Source organism: Artibeus jamaicensis, unplaced genomic scaffold (genome assembly GCF_021234435.1).
Source record: "Artibeus jamaicensis isolate MK-2021 breed Jamaican fruit bat unplaced genomic scaffold, CSHL_Jam_final contig_264, whole genome shotgun sequence".
Classification (NCBI taxonomy): domain Eukaryota; kingdom Metazoa; phylum Chordata; class Mammalia; order Chiroptera; family Phyllostomidae; genus Artibeus; species Artibeus jamaicensis.
In genome coordinates, this window is record NW_026521576.1 from 224,759 (window position 1) to 248,687 (window position 23,929).

At 35.9% G+C, this 23,929-nt stretch overlaps 1 protein-coding gene across 3 annotated transcripts in view; it reads left to right on the forward strand.

Annotated features, from left to right (window-relative positions):
• The window catches only part of SPIN1 (spindlin 1), a 77,660-nt gene extending 54,181 nt beyond the window's left edge, over positions 1-23,479 (forward strand). For all 3 annotated transcript variants that reach the window (XM_037132760.2, XM_037132758.2, XM_037132759.2), the window contains 3 exons: positions 10,793-11,046; positions 15,587-15,820; positions 20,338-23,479. In XM_037132760.2, the coding sequence (XP_036988655.1) occupies positions 10,793-11,046; positions 15,587-15,820; positions 20,338-20,537 (688 nt within the window). In that variant the 3' untranslated portion in view covers positions 20,538-23,479. The remainder of the gene's footprint in view (positions 1-10,792; positions 11,047-15,586; positions 15,821-20,337) is intronic.
• Positions 23,480-23,929: the final 450 nt, after the last annotated feature.

Here is a 23,929-nt window from a genome sequence, read left to right on the forward strand (position 1 = left end):
ATTGTGGCTTTCCACCTGTGGTCACATCTGTCTCACTAGCACATGTTGGCATAGGGGGTCTGAGCAGTAATCCCATGTGCACACATCTCTGCTTGCTTGAGACTGTCACAGGAACACACAGGAGACAGTACAGCAGTCAGAACCCAGAGAACAGTTCCTGTCCCCATGGGTACCGAGGACGCTTCAGGGAATCAGGTCTGAGGTGCTCAGAGGATTGTCTCTGCACCCCATTATGTAGCTGGGTCTTGGTTTTGTTTTTGTTTTTTAAAGTAAATAGACACAAACATATGTGTCTTCTTGCAGGCCAGGTACCTTCTTATGTTTTGGGGACAAGCTTGCAGACACACCTTTCTCGGGAGGCGGTTTGGGAAATGTGTTTGCATGGGAAGTACATCTTAAAGGGAAGAATATAGTTGGGGGAGTTTAAGGTGAATTTAGCTATAGAGATTTTGTTTCACTTTTCAAATATAAATCTGGTTTTTCCTTCCCTAATTTGAATAGTGGATAGATTTCCACTTGAGGGCACAGTTTGTTGGAAGGTGTGACTTGGCTTTGATTTGTTTGAACCTACATCTAGAAAATGGGCAGGAGCTGTTACCATTACACACTAATTAGATGTTTTTTCCAGGGAATGTTTTCTTTTCTTTTTATAAGACACAAATATTAGTCACTGACAAAGAACTGTCCTTGTTTTTGTCCTCCCAGTATACTTGCTGTGGTTCTTGTGGTTTTCATGGTACCCTTCCATGCATACAGAGGTTAGGTAACTTGTCCAATGTCATAGAAGTGACGGAGTTAGGATTCAGAAACAGGACATTCTGGCTCTAGAACACCATCATATCACACTATATTCACTATCACACTATATTTCTTAAATTGCGTGTTTTGTTGTCTCACTTCTAAAAACTGCATTATTTTCGTCATAAAACTTAGTTAACTCTTCAGTGGGTGTTAAATGAAGCATGGTGTTGACAATCTTAAATTGGTCAAAACATGTAATACTTTTTAATCAGCTTGCAATAACTCTCTTATTCACACCGTGAAAGTAAATAGTACTGTGGAAGACCCTCAAGGGCATTCTGACATGTCAGGTATTCTCAGAGTACGCAGTGTGTACACAAAGTTATGAAAGAAACTGTATTGATAGGGATGGAAAACTCTCCATCCTATTTTTGTATTTGTTACTTGAAGCTGGGAATGATCATATCAGCTATAAAACTTTTATCAAAAAAGTAAACAAGAATTTTTTTCTGTACTTGCCGATGTGAATCTTGCAAAAAGAAAAATTATTTTAATTCAGTCAATATTTTCTTCTGAAATCTGCTGGAACCGAGTAAGGGAACTGCTTTTATATCACAGTACTAAATAGAATGAAGAGAGTATATCAGTAATTAATATTACAAAGTACATAGTGTGTGATAGTTTTAGCTCATGGTAGAATTCTGATCATTTTAACAGGTGTGGTGCCTTTAAATGTTGGCTATCAAAATAAGATACTTAACTACTCATGAGAAATAGTGGTTAATTAGAGTCATTAAGTGAGTCTAGATAAAAGATGAAAGGTCTTTTAACACACTCTTTCTCTTCTTGATCACAAAATGGAATGGTACTTTCAGAACTTATTTTGACAGATTGAGCAGACTATATAATGTCTCCTACAACCTCAGTTTACCATTTTGGGTACATGGGTGTATAGATATTAGGGTTTGTTCTGTATCAGCACTATCCAAGGTATGATGCTAGGTCAGAAGGAACAGTGGCACTTGGAGCTTATTAGAGCCTTTGGTTACTCTCCGCACCTGGGAGTGGCATGGACTTTCCTTTAACTGTCTCTGCAGGTGATGGGATGCATACCTGAATGTACGAAGCGCTGGCCTAAACTGTCATCAGGGTTGATATCTTAGGCATATCAGAGAACTATGTCAAGTTGTATGGAAATTAGTACACACTGTTATAGCAATGAAAGGCAGTAAGTTGCTATGTACTTGGTTATCACTTATTCCCATTGAAACTGTAAGTAAAGCCATTCTTAGACATCAGCACAGATATCACTTCATCACTAATAAAGTCATATACTTTCCAATTTCTTTATTACTTTTTCTTTGAACTGTTTGTTACAAGAAACAAGGAATAAATTAGAAACAAGGAAAGTGATGACCAATGTTTAATTTTGGTTTCTCTACTTCTATCCTGGAATTGTTTGAGTTCCCATGCAGTATAGCCTATTATTTGTACTTGGCTGTAACTTCATATGACTTTGGTTGAATGAAGTGTCTTGGCGGTGTGTACAGTATTGCTCTTTGTTTATTGACTACCTGGTGGGTGTCTCTTTCCCAAGAAAAGTACAAGAGATTGAGGGCTGTTAAAAATGCATATATCAAGAGGAGCATGAATCAAAATCACCATATTCACAGAGCCCCCATTTTGCATTAAAAACTACTTTAAATCCTTAATTCCACATTTTTGTTTGTAGCTGCTCTTAGATTGCATGGTCTAGAGATGACCAGAGTGTGTTTGTGTCCTTTTCATACCTTCTTGCAGTCACTGTTTGGTTCTATATAGACTAGTTCAACTAAAGTAAGCTTTATTTTTTATTGAAGCTTTTTTCTTGTTGCCTTTAAAATCTAAGTTAGCAATTAGAAATTAAAGTTACATGTAAATACTTGTTAATATATAATTTTTAACTTTGTCGTATGAAATATTTTAAGTATATACAAAAATAGAGTAGTATGTAATGTACCCTGAGTCCCTATTATCCACCTTCAGTAATGATCAGATTTGCCCATTATTAGTTATTTGTACTATTTTACTTACTATTTGGGGACTTTCTGAACTTTGTCTTCAAGTAGATGCTGGTTGGAAGAAATTAAATATTTATAAGTACTTGGAAACTTTGGCTGCAAGGGCATTCAAGGCTAATAATTGGAAAGTTTGACTAATGATTTTAAAAAGTAGCTTATTTTATTTTACTTTTTTAGAGATTTTATTTATTTTTAGAGAAGAAGGGGAGGGAGGGAGCAAGGTGGAGAACAACATTGATGTGCAAGATACAGAGATCAGTTGCCTCTCACATGCCCCCAGCTGGGGACCTGGTCTGCAATCCAGGTATGTACCTAGACTGGGAATCAAACCAGCAACCTTTAGGTGTGCAAACCATCACTTACTCCACTGAGGCACACTAGCCAGGGCTAAAAAGTAATATATTTTAATTACTTATTTTACCTTCAGTGTGTATTTGGGGGAAATTGTCTTTGTTGCCTTTGATTTTTCAGTCAAATTAAGTTGTTTATTAAACAAATTGGAGAGGAATAGTATTTGTATTAGATCTTCTTTTAGAACTAATGTAAATGTGTTCTAAAAGTAGAATTACCCTTGACTAAAGCAAGGCAATAGGGATAAAATTTGGAATTGATAACATTACAGTGTGTAAGTCTTTCTTTATATAAATTGCTTATAGAATTGGCACATTCTCTGCATTAATTTATCAGCAGTTAAATTTAAAAATTGTATGTTATCTGCTTATAATAGTAAAATACTGCCTTGTGTGCCTGTGTGATTAAGGGCTGGCCCGTGTGAGCCAAAGGGTCACCAGTTCAATTTGCAGCCAGGGCACATGTCTGGGTTTCTGGCCAGCTCCCTGGTGGGGGGCACACAAGAGGCAGCCACACATTGGTGTTTCTCTTCCTTTCTTTCTCCCTTCCCCCTCTAAAAATAAATGAATAAATAAAATCTTTTTAAAAAAAGTAAAATACTTAAGTCATTGCAGGCAAATTTTGAAAACACAGGTAGACACAGAAGACAACTTAACTATTTCTAATATCATCATTTAAGAATTATAGCTGTTTAATAATTTAATGCATATTTTAAGTTTTTTCTATATATCATCTGTATAGATAATTGCATGTATAAAGTTTTTTCAGTGATCACGTTTTAAATACCCATTTGTGGGTATTTAAAAATGTCTTTAAATTTTTTTCTATGACTTAATAGCCGTGTAGTTATTTCATTATAAAGATACACTACTAATTTTTTAATCAGTGGGATCTGTTGTTGAACATTTTTTATTTCCAACTTCCTTTATTATGAACACTGCTCAGAACGTCACTGTAGCTACATTTTTATATCGTCTTTTACTATTATCATCTATTATTATTATTATTAATTTTTCTGTATGTGGAATCACTAGGGCAACAGAGAGCCAAATTGTTTACCAAGAGGGTTGTATCAATTCTACAGAGAAAAGAGTACCTCACCATTGTTTATATTAAAATAAGTTCTCAAAATTTGCAGTTTTTGTTATTGATATAGAAAGATCACTTTACCCAGCAGATCAGAACACTGAGAAACTTTTGAAACATAGAAATTAGATGGGGACAGATTTATATAAAAACTAAGCTGAACTGAGGAACTCTCCACCACTTTGAGCCGAAAAGGAAGACCTCCAAAAAGTGGATGTTTTTACATAAGACTCCTACTGTCCGGGTCAGAGACAACAGAGATTGGTCATCATCACCAAAGTCATTATAGATGAGAACCCCACTGACTAACTAATCCAGCAGCAGATACTCACCTTACCTCCCCTGACTTAACGTATGTCTGCTCACTCTGGGCTGCTCTGCAACTGCCTGGGTCATGGCTGCTTCATCAGAACCTACACTTTTACTGCTTAGACTTTAGGACCTTGACTTGGTCTGAAAAAATATAGCATAGCCACAGATACCACTTTCGTCTTGGCATTTTACTGTATGAACATCAGGAATCACCCATTATGTAAGGAACACTGACAGCATGAAAGGGAATCATACATAGGACAGGGGAGCTAAGGATCAGCAAATGTGTAGAAAACCACCACTCAGAAGGCACCGAGCCCACACAGAAGGTTGACCCCCAAAGATTTTATAGGGGAAATCGAGAAAGGAAGTGAACATTATCCTCAGAGGTCAGTGTCATGTTTGTTAAAAAGAAAAAAATGTTCAAGATAAGGAAACAATCAGTTTGTAGAAATTAAAAATTCTGTGTAAGGTATTCAATAGGCTGAATTTCAAGCCTGTTTATTTTACCTAATTCAAGAAAAATTGAGCTGAGGAGTTCTTGATGAACGGTAGGAGAGGGAACTTGAATTTCAGAGGCTAGAGAGATCTGGAGGTGCTAACATTCATTCATCTAATGAAAGTTTCAAAGGGGGATGGAGGAGGAGAATAATAAATATTGAAGATGATTTTGCAAAGCTATCTTTAGACTGACCAAGTGCTAATGAAGGACCATTAAAAACATATGACAAGTTCTGGTGACATTTCAGAATCCAGGAACAAAGAAACTTCTAAAAGCAACTTAAAGAGAAAAATGAGTTATTCCCAAAGAAGTGGGGATCAGATTGACATCTGTTGTCTGTAACTCTGGGAGATAAGAGAAAATGAAAATAATTTTTCAATAAAAGTGCAGAGGGGAAAGTAATTTGGAACTTGTATACCTAGGTTATTTAAGGATGAGTGCAAAATAACATTTTGATGCTTGCAGGAATTTAGAGTTTGCATTTATGAACCATACGTAATTCACCAGAGGGATACATCTAGAAAGACAAAACAGACATGAGAGGAAAATAAATGTAAAAATGTTAAAGAAAAAAAGCAACAAAAATCCTTTTTTATTTCTAAATAAGGCAGTGTTTAAAGAAATTCTTGTCCTGGCTGGTGTAGCTCAGTTGGTTGGAGTGTCATTCTGTAACTGAAAGGTAGCAGGTTTGATTCCCTGGGTTTGGGGTTCGATCCCCAGTCTAGGCATGTACGGGAGGCAACCAGTTCATGCTTCTCTTGCATTGATGTTTCTCTCCCTCTCTTTCTGACAGCACTGAGAAAAAAAATGTCCTCAGATAAGGATTAAAAAAAAATTAAGGTAGTAGCAACATGAAAAAGAACAATTTGAAACAAAAGTCTAAATTTCAGCATTGTGGTAAAAGTGGCCAGGTGAGGTTACTATGTGCTAATATGTTTGCTTTTTAAAAGTTTACTTTTTTTTAATAAGAATTTTGTGTTTGGTTTTAGTCTTACTTGGTCTGGGAAATGGGAAAGTGTGGGTTCTGATTTAATTGTAGATTTTAGTAGAAAAATACAAGTTTAAATTTGATACTTTGACAGTAGAGGTATTTGCTGTAAGATATTAAGAGCTCTTGCTATTATTAAAGAAACTTCATTTATTCTAACTGTACAGATAAATAAAGGAAGAAAGGGTTGAGGAAATAAAAACGTTCAAACACAAACAGTGTTAGAATAAACCCAGGCATATTACTTAATAGCAAAGTTAATTAAAATTCCCTTAATGAAAGTAAGGAAATAAAATCCACTTGAGTCTTTTGTAAACCTCAGAAGAGGGTGGAGTGAGAGAGAACCTTGTGACCAACCACCTCTGAAGGTGAGCAGGGAGAAAACATCTTGTTCTGAATGTGATTAAGGGAACATCAAATATCTCCCTTTTCAAGAGCCAACTGCTCGTTACAGAAGAATGCCACTAATGAGTGTAGAAAGGATGAGTAACTAAACTGGAAAACCATTCCTCTGAGTTTCCCAGTTACCCTTTTCTGCTCTCACTTGGCTAAGTTTATATTGGTTTTATTTAGAATCACAGTGATAGAAATTTTATGTCTCTGAGCCTAGGATAGAATCTTTATCTGGTTGTAGCTAGTGTTCTCCAGAACAATAGAACCAATGATGTGTGTATGAGTATATATAAGGAGTGTTTAGAGACCCAGGGAAGAGCTCATGTTGTAGCTAGAGTTTGAAGGCAGAATTGTCTCTTCCTTCAGGGAGAGTGCTTTTTCTTAAGCCTTCAACTAAATGGGACATGGCCCAGCTTACATTATGGAAGACCGTCCTCTGACTTACATGTTGTTTTTCTACAAAAAAAAAAATCCCTTCATGGGGAAAAAAGGTAGAATAATGACTTGAGTAATGTGGCTCAGCCAAGTTGACACAAAATGAATTAATCATTATATTGGTGAATATGCTGTAATTGTGTCTCATTTTGGTAGTGAATTATATATAGAATGGTGCATATGACTGAATTACTTCCTCAGTCAGGCTGGGGAACCAACTTCTTTCTTTGCTATAAAGACAGCCTGGTCTGTACCCAGCATGAATAACTAGGACTTTCTGCCTCAGATCAAAAGATAGGTGATTGATTATCTCTGATGAAAATATAAAATTAAAAATTTCTGTATTCTAAAGGAAATATAATGTCTGCCACCATTTATTTTTTTACAGAGGGCCAGTTGGATGTAGTGGCACATTCCCAGTGATTATGAAAATATCTTAAATTTCACTTTTTAAATTTTAATTTGTGTTTGTTTATTTATTTATGTTTGTTTGTTTATTTTAGAAAGGGGAAGGGAGGGAGAAAGAGAGACAGAAACATCAATGTGTGGTTGCATCACACACACCCCTCTACTGCGAACCTGGCCTGCAACCCAGGCATGTACCCCATACTGGGAATGGAACCTGCTACCCTTTGGTTCACAGGCCGGAGCTCAATCCACTGAGCTGTACCAGCTTGGGAAATTTCACTTTCTTTTGGAGTTTGAGTATTACTAGTATTTACAAGTTAAGACTTGCTAGTGCTTTATTAAACTTTTTTCTTTCAATTAAGGAGTCTGCTACATTACAGAGTCTATTATTTATGTTCCTGGTAATATAGGTTGGTTTCTTCCCATGAACAGTTTTGAATTTAGCTCTTGGCTCTATCCTTTCTCTCTCCATTAAATGTAAGGTAGTTTGTTCCTGGTAATATTGAACTGTTCATTATTTTTGTGTTCTTTCCTCCCCTTTTCAGAGTAGTATTAACTATTGTCAGAGCAGATAGTATGTACATACTATTCTGTTTCTCCAGTTCCCATGATTACTCTGCTCTTAGATATATTCATGACTTACTGCTGGCTCTATGCTGAATCTTTCCCAAGTGTTCCTTGATTGTGCAAAACTGTGTCCTAAAAATTCTGCAGGAAGCATCTGTGAGAACAGTGTTCCTCAAATTCTTACATGTTCACAGCTTTGTCTATGGCCTTTTACTTTGTGATCAGTATAGAATTCTTGGCCAATAGTAAAATCTTTATCTACATTTTCTTTCCTGAGAACCTTAACTTTGTCATTATATTGGCTTGAGGCACACAGTGTTGCTGTCACATTCTGATTTTCTTTCCCTTACACGTAATGTGTAGGGTTGGCCAAAAAGTCTGTGTTTTTTTGTATAAAATACAAAGCACATTTTTTATTTTCACCAATAACTTTCATGGTATTTTTTTTTAGTGTGTCAGGTATCTCCTGCATAGTATAACGTTGATTATTCTCAACTGTCTTGATTTAATCACTATCAACTTCTACTGGTCTACTAGCATAGTCCAGAGAGAAATCTCCAACAAGAAATTTTGCAAGCTGCTTTTGACACGATTATCAGTCACAGCAGCACCTTCTCCATACACTGCACAAATCTTTTTTTGTGTTTCGCTTGTGTTTTTACCTTTCTGGAAATAATAAAGGATAATATGCTGAAAATGTTGCATATTTTCTTCCATCTTCAATATTAAAATGGCTACACAAAAATTTACCAATTTTGATGTTTTTTTTTTAATGCACACTGATAGGTTTTAACAACTGTCACAATAAAACCTAACAAAATTTTTCAAATGAAGTTTTAGACAGCTAAATGCTGCTAGTGCTATCTTATGGGGGAAAACCAAATGAACTTTTTGGCCAACCCAATATAGTTCTTTTCCCTGGAAGCCCAAGAGATGTTATTTTCTTTAAAGTACATTTGTTTTACTAGAATGTGTTAGTGTCCATAGTGCTAGGTTTGCTTTCCCAGGGGTGCATTTGTACATGTATGTCTTATTTCAGGAGATTTTTCTTGAATTATTTTAATATAATTTCTCCTATTTTAGTTTGGTGTAATTGCATTAATGTAGAAGTTGAAATATTGTATTTGTTACCATCTCTTAGTTCTTTATATTTTTGCCCCATCTGTTTTCATCATCTGTTTTCCTCCTGTACCTCATTGTATCTCTTTCTTGTCATAGTTCCTCTAGTTTAATCTTCAGTTTCTGAAAAGTTTTCAAATGCTGCTTGCTGTCTGAACCGTGCCTCATTTTCTTCATGTCTTCTGTAGCAGTCTTATTTCTGATGTAAGGCCTTATTTCATGGCCTTGCTGTGTGCCTAATATTAGATGATAATTTTCTCTACCTGGCGGGTCTGCCTCCATTGCCCGTTGGTTCATCTTTTTATTGTTACAGTATCATCTTGTGTTGTTCCCACCATGGTTCTCTCCTTTACTCCTGTACATGAAGAGGGTGAAAATATTCCAGGTCAGCTGTCCTCTGCACAGGTTTCAGCGATTTTCCTTTGGCATACTAAAAAATAGGGCCTCTGAGTAGTCTCGATCATACCTTTTGAGGTCTGCCTCTTTGGGGAGTTTTTGAACTGCCTCTTTCCTTTGTCCTGTGTTCCCATCCTTCTCATTTACGATGTGGTCCCCAGCAGTGTATCCTCAGTTCAGTCTCTGCCTTCCTAGAAGGCAGTTTTGCTGGGTGTTTATGGAGCCTTGAAGGCTGGGGCAGCCCTGTCAGTTCCTGGTTTCCTAACAGTCTACATGGACCATGAGTGAACTTTGTGAATCTTTTTCAGTCTGACTGGAGTTTTCCTTCTGGGTGTTTTTCCAAATGGTATTCCCCATTTTGCTTAGGTAAGATTTCAGGCCTCATCAAGGCAGCCCTAATGGTGTGCTATAACCTATTTCTCTGTTTCACAAAACTCAACTAAATTTACCAAACTGTTCTATTTACATATGCAATTGTAGTTTTAAATATCATAGCCTATAATAATTTTTTTAGTTTATTTGTATTTATGCCAGTTGTTCATTACTTTTATTCATGGTATACCAAATGAGAACTTTATGCCTGTAAAACTGTGAGAGGCGAATTCTCTTCTTTATATTGTCTTATTGTTGGCATAAAGCAGTATCCAGGTGCCAGTAGGGCCTGGCCTTCAGCTTGTATTCAGGATAAATGTTACCCCTGTGGGTGTCTTTGGATATCTAGGTGATACAAAGATTTTTTTCCTAATAGTAAGAGTCAGGTGTATTGTTTGTAAACATTGTATGTAGATTTTTCAGTTGTTAATAATCCAGAAAGAATGTAGTTTGGTGTTGGTCCATACTTTTTAATATTTAAGTATTTATCACAAATTTAAGCATTTAAGATTATATATTTTCTAGAGAAGTAATAATGTTATAATGCACAAAGTAAGCCAGTGGACTCCAGTTTTAAAAAGTAAAGTTAAATGTCTAGTTTATTTTTACAGCTTAAGTCAGTGGAGGGGACAAAATTATGTGAGCATTAGAGTGGATGGAATTGAATGGGTACATTTCATTTTGACTAGATATGCATTTATATTCTATAAAGCCGTATATGTGTGTCTCTTTCTTTGATTTACTGGGATAATTGTGAGTTGATTCTATTAGAAAACTGCTGAAAAACTGATACTTAATATTAGGGCTTGAGTTGCTACTGATTAGTTGAGTTTTTCTGCCGGCCACAGTTGGGGTGCACAAGAAACTCCTACTGCCAACCCACTCTTTACACTCAGGGTGGTAGCCCACCTGTATGGCTATGTGACTGCCTGGGTGGCAGCATTAGCCAACACAGCCACGGTTGTCTAGTGAGGGAACATGCTAGCTAGTGGTAGTTGTGTTGAATCTAGTAGTGCATACCTATGAGCTGATAACCTTACATGTGTATATGTGTGAATACAGAAAACACCGGAGCAGTGTGGGGCCAAGCAAGCCAGTGTCCCAGCCTCGGCGGAACATCGTAGGCTGCAGGATTCAGCATGGGTGGAAGGAGGGGAGTGGCCCTGTCACCCAGTGGAAAGGAACCGTTCTGGACCAGGTGCCTGTAAACCCTTCTTTGTATCTTATAAAATACGATGGATTTGACTGTGTTTATGGACTAGAACTTAATAAAGATGAAAGAGTTTCTGCACTCGAAGTCCTCCCTGATAGAGTTGGTAAGTTCTTTTTACTATTTCTGCATTTGTATGCTTTAAAAATAATTACCAAAATAGATGCTTTCTAATTATTCTTTTGTATTATTGGTATCTTCATTTTTAGTAGAGCGCAAACACTGTATTTAAGTCAGTAACCTAATACTACAAAAATGGATCAGTGATTGTTCTAAAGCAACTGCAGGGCATATAAATATGTATGAAATTGTTCTCCAGGAAGTTTACAACCTAATAATTTTAATATGGTTATTTCTCACATTTTGTTCACTATTTATCTGTACTTTGATAGGTAAGAATATTTCTTACTAGCTCAGATATTCTGTGTATTTATTTCATCAGATCATAATGGCCAAGAAAAATCTTAAACATTTTAGAATCTTTATGTGAAATGTATGTTTCATTCTATGTTATTATATAAATGACAATTTTACTGTCAGCCAAATTTTAAACAAGCAAAACATGAACTTTATTTTATATTTCTTAGATTTTGTTTGCACTGCATTAATGAAAATAAATAGATCTTTTTAAAAAACATACAGAATTGGTTTTGCTTTGCATAATTTAAACACCTTAAGGCATAAGGTGTCAGTAAATAATAATGATTGATTTTATTTTTATGATCACTAGGTTATGGCCAAGTTAATGTTAGTTTCTTCAAAGTTTTTACTTTATAAGTTTTCTTATTATTATGATGTGATGCTGCTATTGCTTGAATGCTTACTTATGCTTTTGGAACTATCTTTGAAAGCCTATGCAATTAATAAATATAACCTCAGTAGATCTGGTCTTGAAGGGTTAGAACTTTGGGGATCACTTTATCAAGGGAAGAAGTGTTTACCTATTCCCCTTGCCATTTTTGTTTTTGCCATTGTCTTCTTGGTTCTTGTGCTTCCCTCAGCAAGTTAATTCTTTGCCTGAGCAGCAAATTTATTGTTAATCTTCCCTTTAGATAGTATATGTTAAGTCTTTATTCATTTTGCGTATAAAAATGGTTCAGTTTTCATTCTTTAAATTATTCCCAATGGTAACTAATTGTGTAATCGTAAATCTTTGGCATTTTAAACATTTTTGTCTATTACAAGTGCAACCGAACACCTTATTTTTCTTCATGAAGCACATAATGTATTCCCTTTTGATCTTGACGTTAGTCTATTTCCACATAAGAAACTAATCAATGATTTGAATCTTCGGGGCTTAAAAAATATTATCCAAACCTTTATATCAATTATTTGTACTAATTATCATGCATTCTTTTTCTGACCCCAAAATTTTATTATCTGTGCCTTTTAGGGCAAGACTACTAGCTCATGTGAAGTTTACAACATTTTGCTGCATGACCTGTGTTAGTCAGTTCTTTTGTCATCATAAAAGAGAAAAAATATTTTTGTCTAGATTTTTTAAAAAGATAAAAACAAAATACCCCAAAATATTTATCTCTAGTGATGGGATTAAGAGTTACCTAATGTTTTTCTGGTTCTGAGTCATCTCATTTTCCAACTGTAGACATGGATGTGTTTGTTAACAGCAAAGTAATTGAACACAGGAAATCCAGAGGCCTGTATGCAAAACCAGCAATATATCATGTGCCTAATTTAATTAATAGCTAATTATAGTATTCCCTACTATACTTAAGCCTGAAGAATTATCCATGTAGAACAAGTCTGCTAATTTGTTTCAAGCAGTACATTACACTACAGTTACAATACTGTTTTCCTTAAACTAAAGGTGGAGAAAAAAATATGTCAGTAAGCCTAAAAGCATGTGATAGCACAGAGTAGTGTTTCCCAAAGTATGGTCGGGGGAACCCTTCAGGTTTCCTGAAGCCCACTCAGGAGGTTTGTGAAGTCAAATTAATTTCTATAATAGTAAGGAGGAACTTGCCCTTTTACTCTTATTCTTTCATAATTGTACACTGGAGTTTCACACTGTTTGGAAAATCTGCAGAACTCAGCAAGTTCAATATGGACTGGGAGAAAACTAGATTTACAGTGGGGAGTACACAAAACAGAGTTTAGTCTTGTGTTATTATTATTTTATTTCCCATCCAAACAATTGTAAACCTGCTTTTGCTCCACTCTTATTTTCTATATAAACATGCATGATGTTACCAAATCATATATTTGTTTATTGTTTTGTTTTTACCAAATCATGTATTTGTAAAAGATCCAAAGACTGAGAGACTTTTTTTGTTTTGTGGTAAGAAACACAATTTACTACTTTAACCATTTTTAGATATACAGTTAAGTGGTGTTATGTGTATTCACATTGTTGTGACATAGATCTTTAGAACTTTTTCATTATGTAAATCTGTAATTCTATCCTCCTTAAACAACTTACTTTTTTCCTTGTCCTTAGCCCCTGGCACCCACCATTATACTTTCGTGTCAGTAAATTTGATTATTTCAGATGCCTTAAAAATGGAATTACACAATATTTGTCTTTGTGACTGGCATTCTTTGTCAGCATAATGTCCTCAAGGTTCATTTATGTTGTAGCATGTGTAAGGCTGTCCTTTTAAGGATGAATAGGACTCCATTGCATGTGTAGACATTTGCCCATATTTTGATGAGGTTATTTGATTTTTTTTGTTCAGTTGTAGGAGTCCTATATGTATTCTGGAGATACATGAGTTCTAATTTAACAGTGTGCCAAATTTATTGATAATGATTTTATATTCTACATTGTAATTAACCTTTAAGGAGCTACCATATGTTGAGTTGAAACAATATGATAAAAGAATATCTAGAATTACCTGAAAAGATTAATAGAATGCTACTTTTTCAACAGCCTGTTTTTTGAAAGAACATGTAACATTGAATGCTAAAGTAGATATGAGAAACTATCCTTTTTAAAGCTAGACTTAAGAGATTTGCAAATATGTGAAATTATGACACTTTTTTACTAATTTTTTGTTAGAAGATATTTATTTTTCATTAAAAAATTATGTAGGTGTTTTTTGAATAAATATTTTTAGGTTTGTCATTTACAGTTTCTAAAATAGTTAATATTGATAGTTGTCATCCATACAAACAAATGCTCTTTTTGGGTCCTCAAAAATTAGGAATGTAAAAGAGTCCTCAGATCAAAAAGCTTGAGAACTGCTGGTATGAAGAAACTAGTGGGGTTTCATTTTAACATTATACACAGTGAGGAATTCTATGTACTTTTTATTAATTATCCCATAATTAAGCCGAGAACACCACCATATGTTTTTAGAATGTCCTAATAAATTGGATAGTGGTATCTTTACCAAGAAATTCTAATCTTTGTCCCTTTGAATTTTATTTAACAAAGAAAAGGAGCCACAAGCAAAATAGAATTGCTAATTTATTTTAAAGACATTTGTCTAAAACTTGAGGACTGGAGAAATCTTACAGTCAGTAAGAATCTCCGTAATTTCCCAGTGTTGAAGTGAAGCTTGTAATTTTTGCCTACTTCTTTAAAGAAGGTGAAGTTGGACTGCAGAGGGCTGTTGCTATACCAGTGGGGAGGCCACGGTGCTCCTAACATAGGTCGTGTAGAACAGCCCCACTATCTGAAATAATTCATACAACAAATACTGAACTACTATGAGCTTGGTATTGAAAACAGGATGGGAAAGACAGGCCTCTGCTTCCATCGTGGTATGCAGGCTAAAAGCAAATAAACAAACACATAAAACAGATAACCGCAGATACCATTAAGAAATAAAACTGGGTGAGGTGACTGGTGGGGCAACTTTCACCAGGGTGGTTCTGGAGAACCTGTGGGAGGAGACCTGCTCAGGAGCGAGCCCCTGAAGGTTTGGGACAGCACATGGCCAGCATGAAGAGAAGCAAAGGATTTCTTAAAAAAAAAACAAGGTGTTTAGGTCTCTGAGGTGTAGACAGTCAGGGGGAAGGCTAACAGGGAAACATGGAATGATGGCCCGTGAGAAGCAGTGTGTCATTCAAATTATGACAGAAAAGTACTAGTGCATTTTAAGTAAATGACCTACATGACTGGTGTAACTGCCATGAAGGTCACTCTGAGTGCTGTGGAAATAGATTTAAGGAGCAAGACTAAAATCCTGTATCTTGAATAAATTAGTTTTTTAGTTTTAATAAGTGGTCTGTGGGTTCTTTATGTAAGATGATAATACAAAGGGAAGGTTGTTGAAGGGTATAGGGGAATGCTAGTTTTTTTGCAACTTTTCTGTAAGTCTATTATTATCTCAAAATTTAAAATAACAAACAATAACAAAAAAGCTTTATACCTTGAATGAACAATTAAAAGCCCCAGTTTAGATAAGTACAAAGAGCAGATGAGTACAGAAAAATTAAATAAAAACAAAACATTCTCAAAATAACCAACTTGGGGCAGTAAAATAGTTCTTATGGAATTAAATCTGGGCTGGACTCAGCAACATAATTTTGGTGGGTGTTCTTAAAACCCACAAGGTGACTGATGCTGGCTAGTGATGTGTGGACAACATTTTAGGTAGTCTCCTTGAATAAATTCAGTTTTCACAGTACATATTCAGTGAAACCCTTTGTGGACCATTGTTTGCTTTTTTTGTCCCCAGCAACATCCCGAATCAGTGATGCACACCTAGCCGACACAATGATTGGTAAAGCAGTAGAGCACATGTTTGAGACCGAGGATGGCTCTAAAGATGAATGGAGGGGAATGGTCTTAGCACGAGCCCCTATAATGAACACGTGGTTTTATATCACCTATGAGAAGGACCCCGTCTTGTACATGTACCAGCTCTTAGATGATTATAAAGAAGGTGACCTTCGTATTATGCCTGATTCTAGTAAGTATGGATTGACAGCTTTTATTTTTGATGTTTCAAAAGTAACTTGAATTTTACAGTAGATATTTATTTTGCAGATACATTTTAAAATTCCAATTATTAGGGATAAATGATGATTCATTTAGTCACACACCAAGCATAGGTTGTGAAATTGTCCCTTTGCCAAGAGTAATTTACCTTCTGTGTAGATTTCCTTGCTTTGGACTTTGTACTTTCATATGAATGGGGTATATGATATGGCATCCTTTGTTGACTGGCTTCTTTCATTCAGCGTAGTCTTTTTAAGGCCCATCTACACTGTAGATTGTGTCAGTACTACTACTTTTTTTTTTTTAATGGCCAAATATTGGGTTGGCCAAAAAGTGCTTACAGGGTTTTTGTTTTTTTTTGTAAAATAAAGACAAATTTTTCATTTTCACCATAACTTTATTGATTTGAGCATTTTGAGTATGTCGGTTATCTTCCACATGGTATATGTAACATTAATTGTTCTCAGTTAATGTCCCAGTTTGACTGCTCTCAACTTCAACTGGTCTAACCGTAGAGCATGGTCCAGTGAGAAATCTCTAACAAGAAACTTGGCAGTCCAGTTTTAACATGTTCCATCAGTCATAGCACCTTCTCCATATACTGCACAAATCTTTTTTTGCATTTTTACCTTCTTGAAATAATAAGGCATAATATATTGAAAATCTTGCGTATTTTCTTCCATGTTCAATATTAAAATGGCTACACAAAAATTGCACCAATTTTGATTTTTTTAAATGAACACTGATATAACAGCTATCACAGTGCAACCTAACAAAATTGTTTCAATGAGCTTAAAGACAACTAAGTGCTACTAGAGCCATCTTATGGGAAAAAAACTTAATGAACTTTTTGGCCAACCCAGTACTTTTCGTATGAATAGACTGTATTTTATTTGTTCATCTGTTGATTGACATTTGGATTGTCCTCTATTTTATTTCAGAAGACTGCTGCTATAAACATTTGTGTGCAAGTTTCTGAGTGGATGCATGTTTTCATTTCTCTTGGGTATATACCTAGTAATGGAATTGATGAATTATAGTGATCACTCTATGTTGAATTGTTTAGGAAACTGCTAGAGTAATTTTTAAAGAAGTTGCATTATTAATCTAGTCTCATCAATAGAGTATGAAGTTCTGATTTCTCCACACCCTTATGAATACTTAGTTAACTGATTTTTTGATTGTAGTGATTTTGAAGTAATAGCTCATTGTAGTTTTGGTTTGCATTTATTTCCCTGGTGACTGAAGATGTCAAGTATCTTTTCATTGTTATTGGTCATTTGTATTTCTTTGAAAACATGTCTATGTCCTTTGTCCTGCTCTGAACTGGGTTGTCTGTTTATGAGTTGTAGTAGTCAGTATTCTAGGTATAAGTCACTTGTCAGATACACGATTTACAGATTTCTCTCATTCATTCTGTGGATTCTCTTTCACTCTTGATGGTCTAAAAAATAAGTCCATTTTACTTATTCTTTGTTGTTTGTGCTTTTGGTATTGTATCATGTAATCCTTTGTAAAATCTAAGGCTGTGAAGATTTACCTACTTCTTTGTTTTCTTTTTTTAAGAGTTCTTTTTTAACTCTCAACTGTATAGGTCTTTATCTCTTCTATTTAGATCCTTGGTATGTTTTGAGTTAATTTTTGTTTATGATGTAGCTTAAGGGTCCTACTTTATTCTCGTTTGTGCCAACACAGTTCTCTGAGCACCATTTTTTAAAAAACTATTCCTTCCCTGTTGAATGCTTTGGCACCCTTGTTGAAAATCAGTCCATTAGGGATGTATGGTGTATTTGTAGATTTTCACTTCTATTCCATTTGCCCATATGCCAGGTTGTGTCAATGCCACACTTGATTACATTGCTTTGTAATGAGTTTTGAAATCCAAAAGTGATTCTGCCCTTGTTTCCCCTCCAGAATTGTTTTTGCTATTCTGAGTCTCTCGCAATTTCATATGAATTTTGGAATCAGCTTGTCAGTTTTTGCAAAGAAAGCAGCTGAGGTTCTGATAGGAATTACATTGAATCTCTAGGTCAGTTCAGGGAGTATTGCCATCTTCACAATGCTAAGCCTTCTGACCTGGGGCTCTGACTTTTCACATTATAATATTGTTTTTTTGATGTTTCTATACATTTCTTATAAGGTTTTTTTTCTCTTTTTTAAAAAAAAATTATTTAGTTATTTTTCAAGTACAGTTTTCTGTCTATTTCTCCCATCCCAGCCTACCCCACCCCGTGCTCCCCACCTCCCTCTCATTTCCACCCCCCTTAGTTATTGTCCCTGTGTCCTTTATACTTGTTCCTCTAAATCCCTCCCATTTTTTCCCCTTAAATTCCCTCCCCTCTCCCCTCTGGTCACTGTCCCCTTGCTCTCTATGTCAGTGTCTTTGTTTTTATTTTGCTTGCTTGTTTGTTTTGTTGTTTAGCTTCCTGTTAAAGGTGAGATCATATGGTATTTGTCTTTCAACACCTGGTTTATTTCACTCAGCATAGTGCTTTCCAGTTCTATCTATGTTGTTGCAAAGGGTAGGAGCTCCTTTCTCTCTGCTGCATAGAATTTCATTGTGTATATGTACCATAATTTTTTTTTTTTAGTTTTTAATGGATAGTATGTACATATAGACAGGAATTTTTATGACAACATTCCTTAAAAGCATTTCTCCTGCCCTGGATGGTGTGGCTCAGTGGATTGAGAGCCTGCCTGTGAACCAAAGGGTCACCAGTTCAATTCCCGGTCAGGGCACATGCCTGGGTTGTGGGCTGGGTTCCTAGTTGGGGACATGTGAGAGGCAACTGATGGATGTATCTCAGACATTGATGTTTCTCTCCCTTTCTTTCTCCCTCCTTTCCCATCTGTCTAAAAATAAATAAATCTTTTTTAAAATTTCTCCAACCTATATGAAGTTAGTTAGTTAATTAATTTAGAGATATATCCAATCAACCTAAAATGTGTAAGTATTGAGGACTTAATGATAATGTGAGGTTATTTGCATATTCTCCATGTCTCCTCCCATCCACATCTTTATCCTCTCTTCTTTCTCCAAACTGCTAAATGTTTTTTTGAGTTGTATAGAAGCTTATTTGCTATTAGAAACAGTGTTGATGCTCTGAATCGAAAGAGCTCTACAGTGGCCTCTGTTTCAGCCCTTTGCTTCTTTGCTCATGTTACTGTAAAATGTCTGGAGATCATGTTTTTGGAATTCTTTTGTAAACGTGAAGGGCCATGAAAGTATGGAAGTATGATGATGATGCTTTTGAGGAAAAAGCATTTTTTAAGGTATTTCAGCCTAGGTTTCCTCTTCCACTTTCTTGTTTAAACATCATGTGTGCATAGTCATTTTTTGTGTGACTCTTAGTACCAGGTATCAGAAAACTGTTTGGATTGTGCCATTCAAGAGATAATTTGTTTTAATCAGAGAGGCAGACTACCATTAGCATAAATATATGATAATGATCCAGCCCAGGATACCCATGAGCATAAAATGGTACACTTCTTACTATTTTGCCAGAATGACTGGCCTAAGTCTGAACTGTCCTAGAAAACCAGGTATCTGGATACTCTCCTGAAGGCCCTGTTTCCTCTTAGTACCTGGGGAAAAACTTGAGTTCTTCAAGAGTTTCTTAAAATAGGATTGTTAACTGTCTGCCTCTATTCCCCCTTTTTCTCTTTTACTTTGTTTCTTTGTTGTTGCTGGTTATGATTTGCTCTCATTTCATGTGTAATACTAGAACAGAGTTCCTGCTAGGTCATACAGAGGGTTGTGTTTTCCACCACTTGGGTTTTCTTGGGGACCTTTTAAAAAGTACAGGGGCTTCAGCCATCCTTGGAGATTCAGTTGTAATTGGTCTGGGGATGGAGTTCATTTATCACTTACTTGTAAAGCAAAGGAAATCTTTTGTTTTGAAACTGGGTTAGGAAGACAATGTGTAATACAATAAAGTTGAGGAGAATCAGGAGCTTCAAGAACACGATTACTTAAGAATTTTCTGTGTAGCATATTCTCAGTAATATTGCAGAGTGACTCTAACATTTTTAAGAAGATGTATAGTTGTTTAGATTTTTTTTCCTTGGACCTTTTCTTCATTTAATCCTTACCTCCTCAGGTAATTATAGCCATAATTAAACATGAACCAAAAGAATTTCTGGTTATGATTTTTAAACTTGTTTACATGTCTAGATCTCGGCAGGGGCCAGCATACTGTTTTTTAACAAATGAAATTTTAGTGGCACTCAGCTACACCATTCACTTATGTATCATCTATGGCTGCTCTCATACCACAAAAGCAGAGGGGAGTAGTTCATTCAGAGACCATGTGGCCTCAAGTCTAATGTATTTATTTTCTGGTCCTTGAAGAAGAAGTTTGCTGACTTTGGTCTAGATAAGATAAACTCGGGAAATTAAAAAAAATTGTAATTGATAAAATAAACATGTGAGTTGGCATGTATCTAAAAATTCACTTTAAATTCTTTTTCCCCCTTCTTTACATATAGATGATTCACCTCCAGCAGAAAGGGAACCAGGAGAAGTTGTGGACAGCCTGGTAGGCAAACAAGTGGAATATGCCAAAGAAGATGGCTCTAAAAGGACTGGCATGGTCATTCACCAAGTAGAAGCCAAACCATCTGTCTATTTCATCAAGTTTGATGATGATTTCCATATTTATGTCTACGATTTGGTGAAAACATCCTAGATGTCATCATGAACTTTGCCAAATTTATGGAACTATTAAATGTATAATTTGTAGACATAAAGACTTGATTGCTTTCCAGTTTAATGAAAGCTTAAATGTCCTGCGAACCCACAATCTCTGCCAGCAGAACTGGTTTTGTTCTGAATATTACAGATTTATGTGAACACAAAGCATTTTGTGTAAGGAACTCCTTCCTCTTAAAAAAGAAGTCTGCCTGTTTGGAGGGGAGTTACAGGCAAATTTGGTAAAAGTTAAGCTAGTATCATAGTCAATTAAAACTGTAATAGATCTTATTCATTTTCCCCTTTACTCTTAATATTTTCTTATCTATTCTGCTGCCACAATGCAAGCATAGTTTGGTATTTTCATTACTGCCTTTTTTGAGATATATATGTATCTGTATCTACCTATCTATCTCTTTGTATACATATATAATATACACAGAGATCTCTGTGCGCACATGTGTGCACATGTGCACACACACTTTATTGGCAGTCCTTTCTTTGTGGATTGGGATGTGGGTTAAACAATTTTCTCCAATTTAGCAGTAGTGCTTGACCCAAGTCAGTCATATTTAATAAACTACTGCCTTTTACTGAAAATTAAAACTGGGCACAAGAAACATGTAGGGATGTTCAGCTTGTTTGAAAATCAGAAGTTCAGAGCACCTTCTAAATTTGGAGGTTTTAAAACCATAAGTCCAAATGTGAATTACTTCTTGATAGTTAGTGACCCACATTAGAATTTTATAAAACAGAAATCTGGATGAAAGCCTGCCATTAAGTCTAAGCATTGTAAATTTTTTTTGTTTACATTTTTAATTAAATATTTTTTTTAAGCAAAGCCCAGGTGCTTGGTCCACACAGTGTAATGCCAGTGTATTTTGGGCACACATTGGGTCCATTATTTGTACAAATCAGTAATCTGGATTTTGGTACACAGATTTAAAACCAACAGTACATCAGTCATTTGTGTGTATGTGGTAAGTTCCTGGAAGAACACAGTACTTTTTTATTAATGTAAGTTGGAAAATGACAGCATTGCCCTCTAACAAGTTCTCTGGGAAACTTGTGTTTTAATTACTATTATTACTAATATATGATTATGGTCCAAAGGCTTTTTTCCGCTGGCTTTTCCCCACAAAGGATGTCTAGACAAATACTAGCTAAAACCCCCTGACACCTTTTTGGTGTTGTACGTTCTTGCTCACTGTGTGCCGCTGCTGGGGACTCTCTCATACCAGGGTCAGTCAGCCATCTCATTTGTAGGTGTGACTGATAGCAGCCCTTAGCCACAGACTCTTTCCATGGCTTATTCCTTCAAGGTTGTTTTAACCAAAAAAGTAGTTGGTTTAGCAGCAAAACACCCACCTGTCACTTTGTTTTAGATAAGCCCTCGTGGTTTGAAAGCTAAGAGGCCTTATGTGAAACCAGTCTTTTGGGGAGATATGGAAATCTTAACAGAGATTTGGGCAGAAGACTAACCGCTCACGCTATCAGTCAAACATTAGAGGTCCGTGCAACCTCCTTCGTGGCCGTCCTTGATGTTAGGGATTCTGTAGTTCCAAGGTCTCATGTGTGGTTCGCATGATGCCCACTTCATGTTCAGGAAGGATGTATCTAGTTCTGTTGGATGGTCACCTTATGCACCATGAACACACCCCACATTTTCTGTAGCATGTCTAGTGCCTCAGCAGCCAGGGGGTGAGCTTCTCCTTGCAGTGAGTACCCAGGTCTTAGATGCCCCTCCCTTGTTTGAACCAGTGTCATGCTGCATATATGTCAGCTGCTTTCCTGATGGTTCTTGTAGGAGTGCCTGCATTTGAATCTCAAGGCTAAGCCCAACCCCCCAAGCCCAGGTGAACATGGGTGGCCCAGTGTGTCCAGCACGTGCACTACACAAACACAGCACACTGACTTTGGGCTGGAAAGCAAAGTTCTTTGGAAGTATTCTGCGGGTTGGGTCAGTTGAAACATTTCTAGCATTACTTAATGGCTTGTATTGTGGTTTTTCTGCAAGTACCTTTAGCAACCTCAGTACCATATGATCTGCCACCCTCTAGATGAATGTGACAAGTGATTATTGTTATTATTTTAATTATTTCTGGGTTTTTTTGGGGGGTGCCTTTAGGGCTGAAGGAGGGGGAAGGGGTTTTTGTTTGTTTTTCCATTTTTTTCTTTTTTCCTTTTTTGGTGGCCTAAACCACACTTAGTGATGCTGTGACTAATCTCCCTAGCCGAGTATTTCAGACTTCGTTTTAGGCTCATATGTTTCAGATCTGCATGCATTGCTTGCATTTTCCTGGTATTTGGATGTTGGTTCCTTTTCCTAGGAATCCAACATTAATTTCCAAAATCATCATGGGACTTGTGACAATACGAGACATGAATCTCTGTATAAAATGTATTGGCCTTTCTCATTGACCTGCTATAGTATTACTGTGTCCTGTGTGCGTGTGTGTGATGTCTGGCTGCCACGGAAAGCTTCAAAGGAAAACTTTAAAAGCAGACCATCCTTTTTTGCATGCTCTATTCTAAGTAGAATGTTCAATGTAACTAACTAAAAATGCATGTTAAAGATATTTAGGTTTTTTGTTTTCTATCTTTGTTTTTACTTGTTTTCAGTTTTCTGTATATTTGCTTACTGTGCTGTCTTAGTGGTTGTAGGATAAAATGCACTGGTGAAGCAAACGTAGTGCCAACAGAAGGTGACTTTTCCACTTGTATGTGTCAAGCAGCATTTGAAGGGACTGTGCATCTTAAAACACAGTTACCGGTAGACCAGATTTCATTTCTATTATTGTTTTATGTGCCAAACCCCGAAGTGCATTGGGCTTGAATCTCTGAACGTTGTGGACCCATTAGAAAACTATTCTGATTGTCACAAATTGTAGTGCCTGAAAACATTCTTAAGCTGATTGTCTTAAAAAAAAAAAAAAGAAACTTCTCCAAAGACAAAACAGGAACAAATAATTATGGTCAAAATGTCTGTGGTTCCTTGGAAATGCTGCGCTTTTTGTATTTTCCATCATTGTAGTGCAGTTTGAACGAATGTGTATAGTTCAGAGGTCTTCGTGTTCGCATCTTAAAATTAGGTAATGACCTCATCTTTCAAGCTTGAATTCATTTTTAATTTTAATTTTATTTTATACAATGTGTAGACAGTTCCCTGTTCTCTGCATTTAGAAGTATAAACAATATAAATCTGTTAATTCTGTAAGTAATTTTTATAATTATGATGTAACTCTATCTTATCCTTAAAACATTTAAAATAAACCCTTTATGTGCAACTTTTGACTGTAAATTTTGTGCTCATGAGAAAAATGTGATGTCTTAAACCTTCTGGAAAAAGTTTAAAGATTTACTTTAAGACTTTAAGTAACCTTATTTACC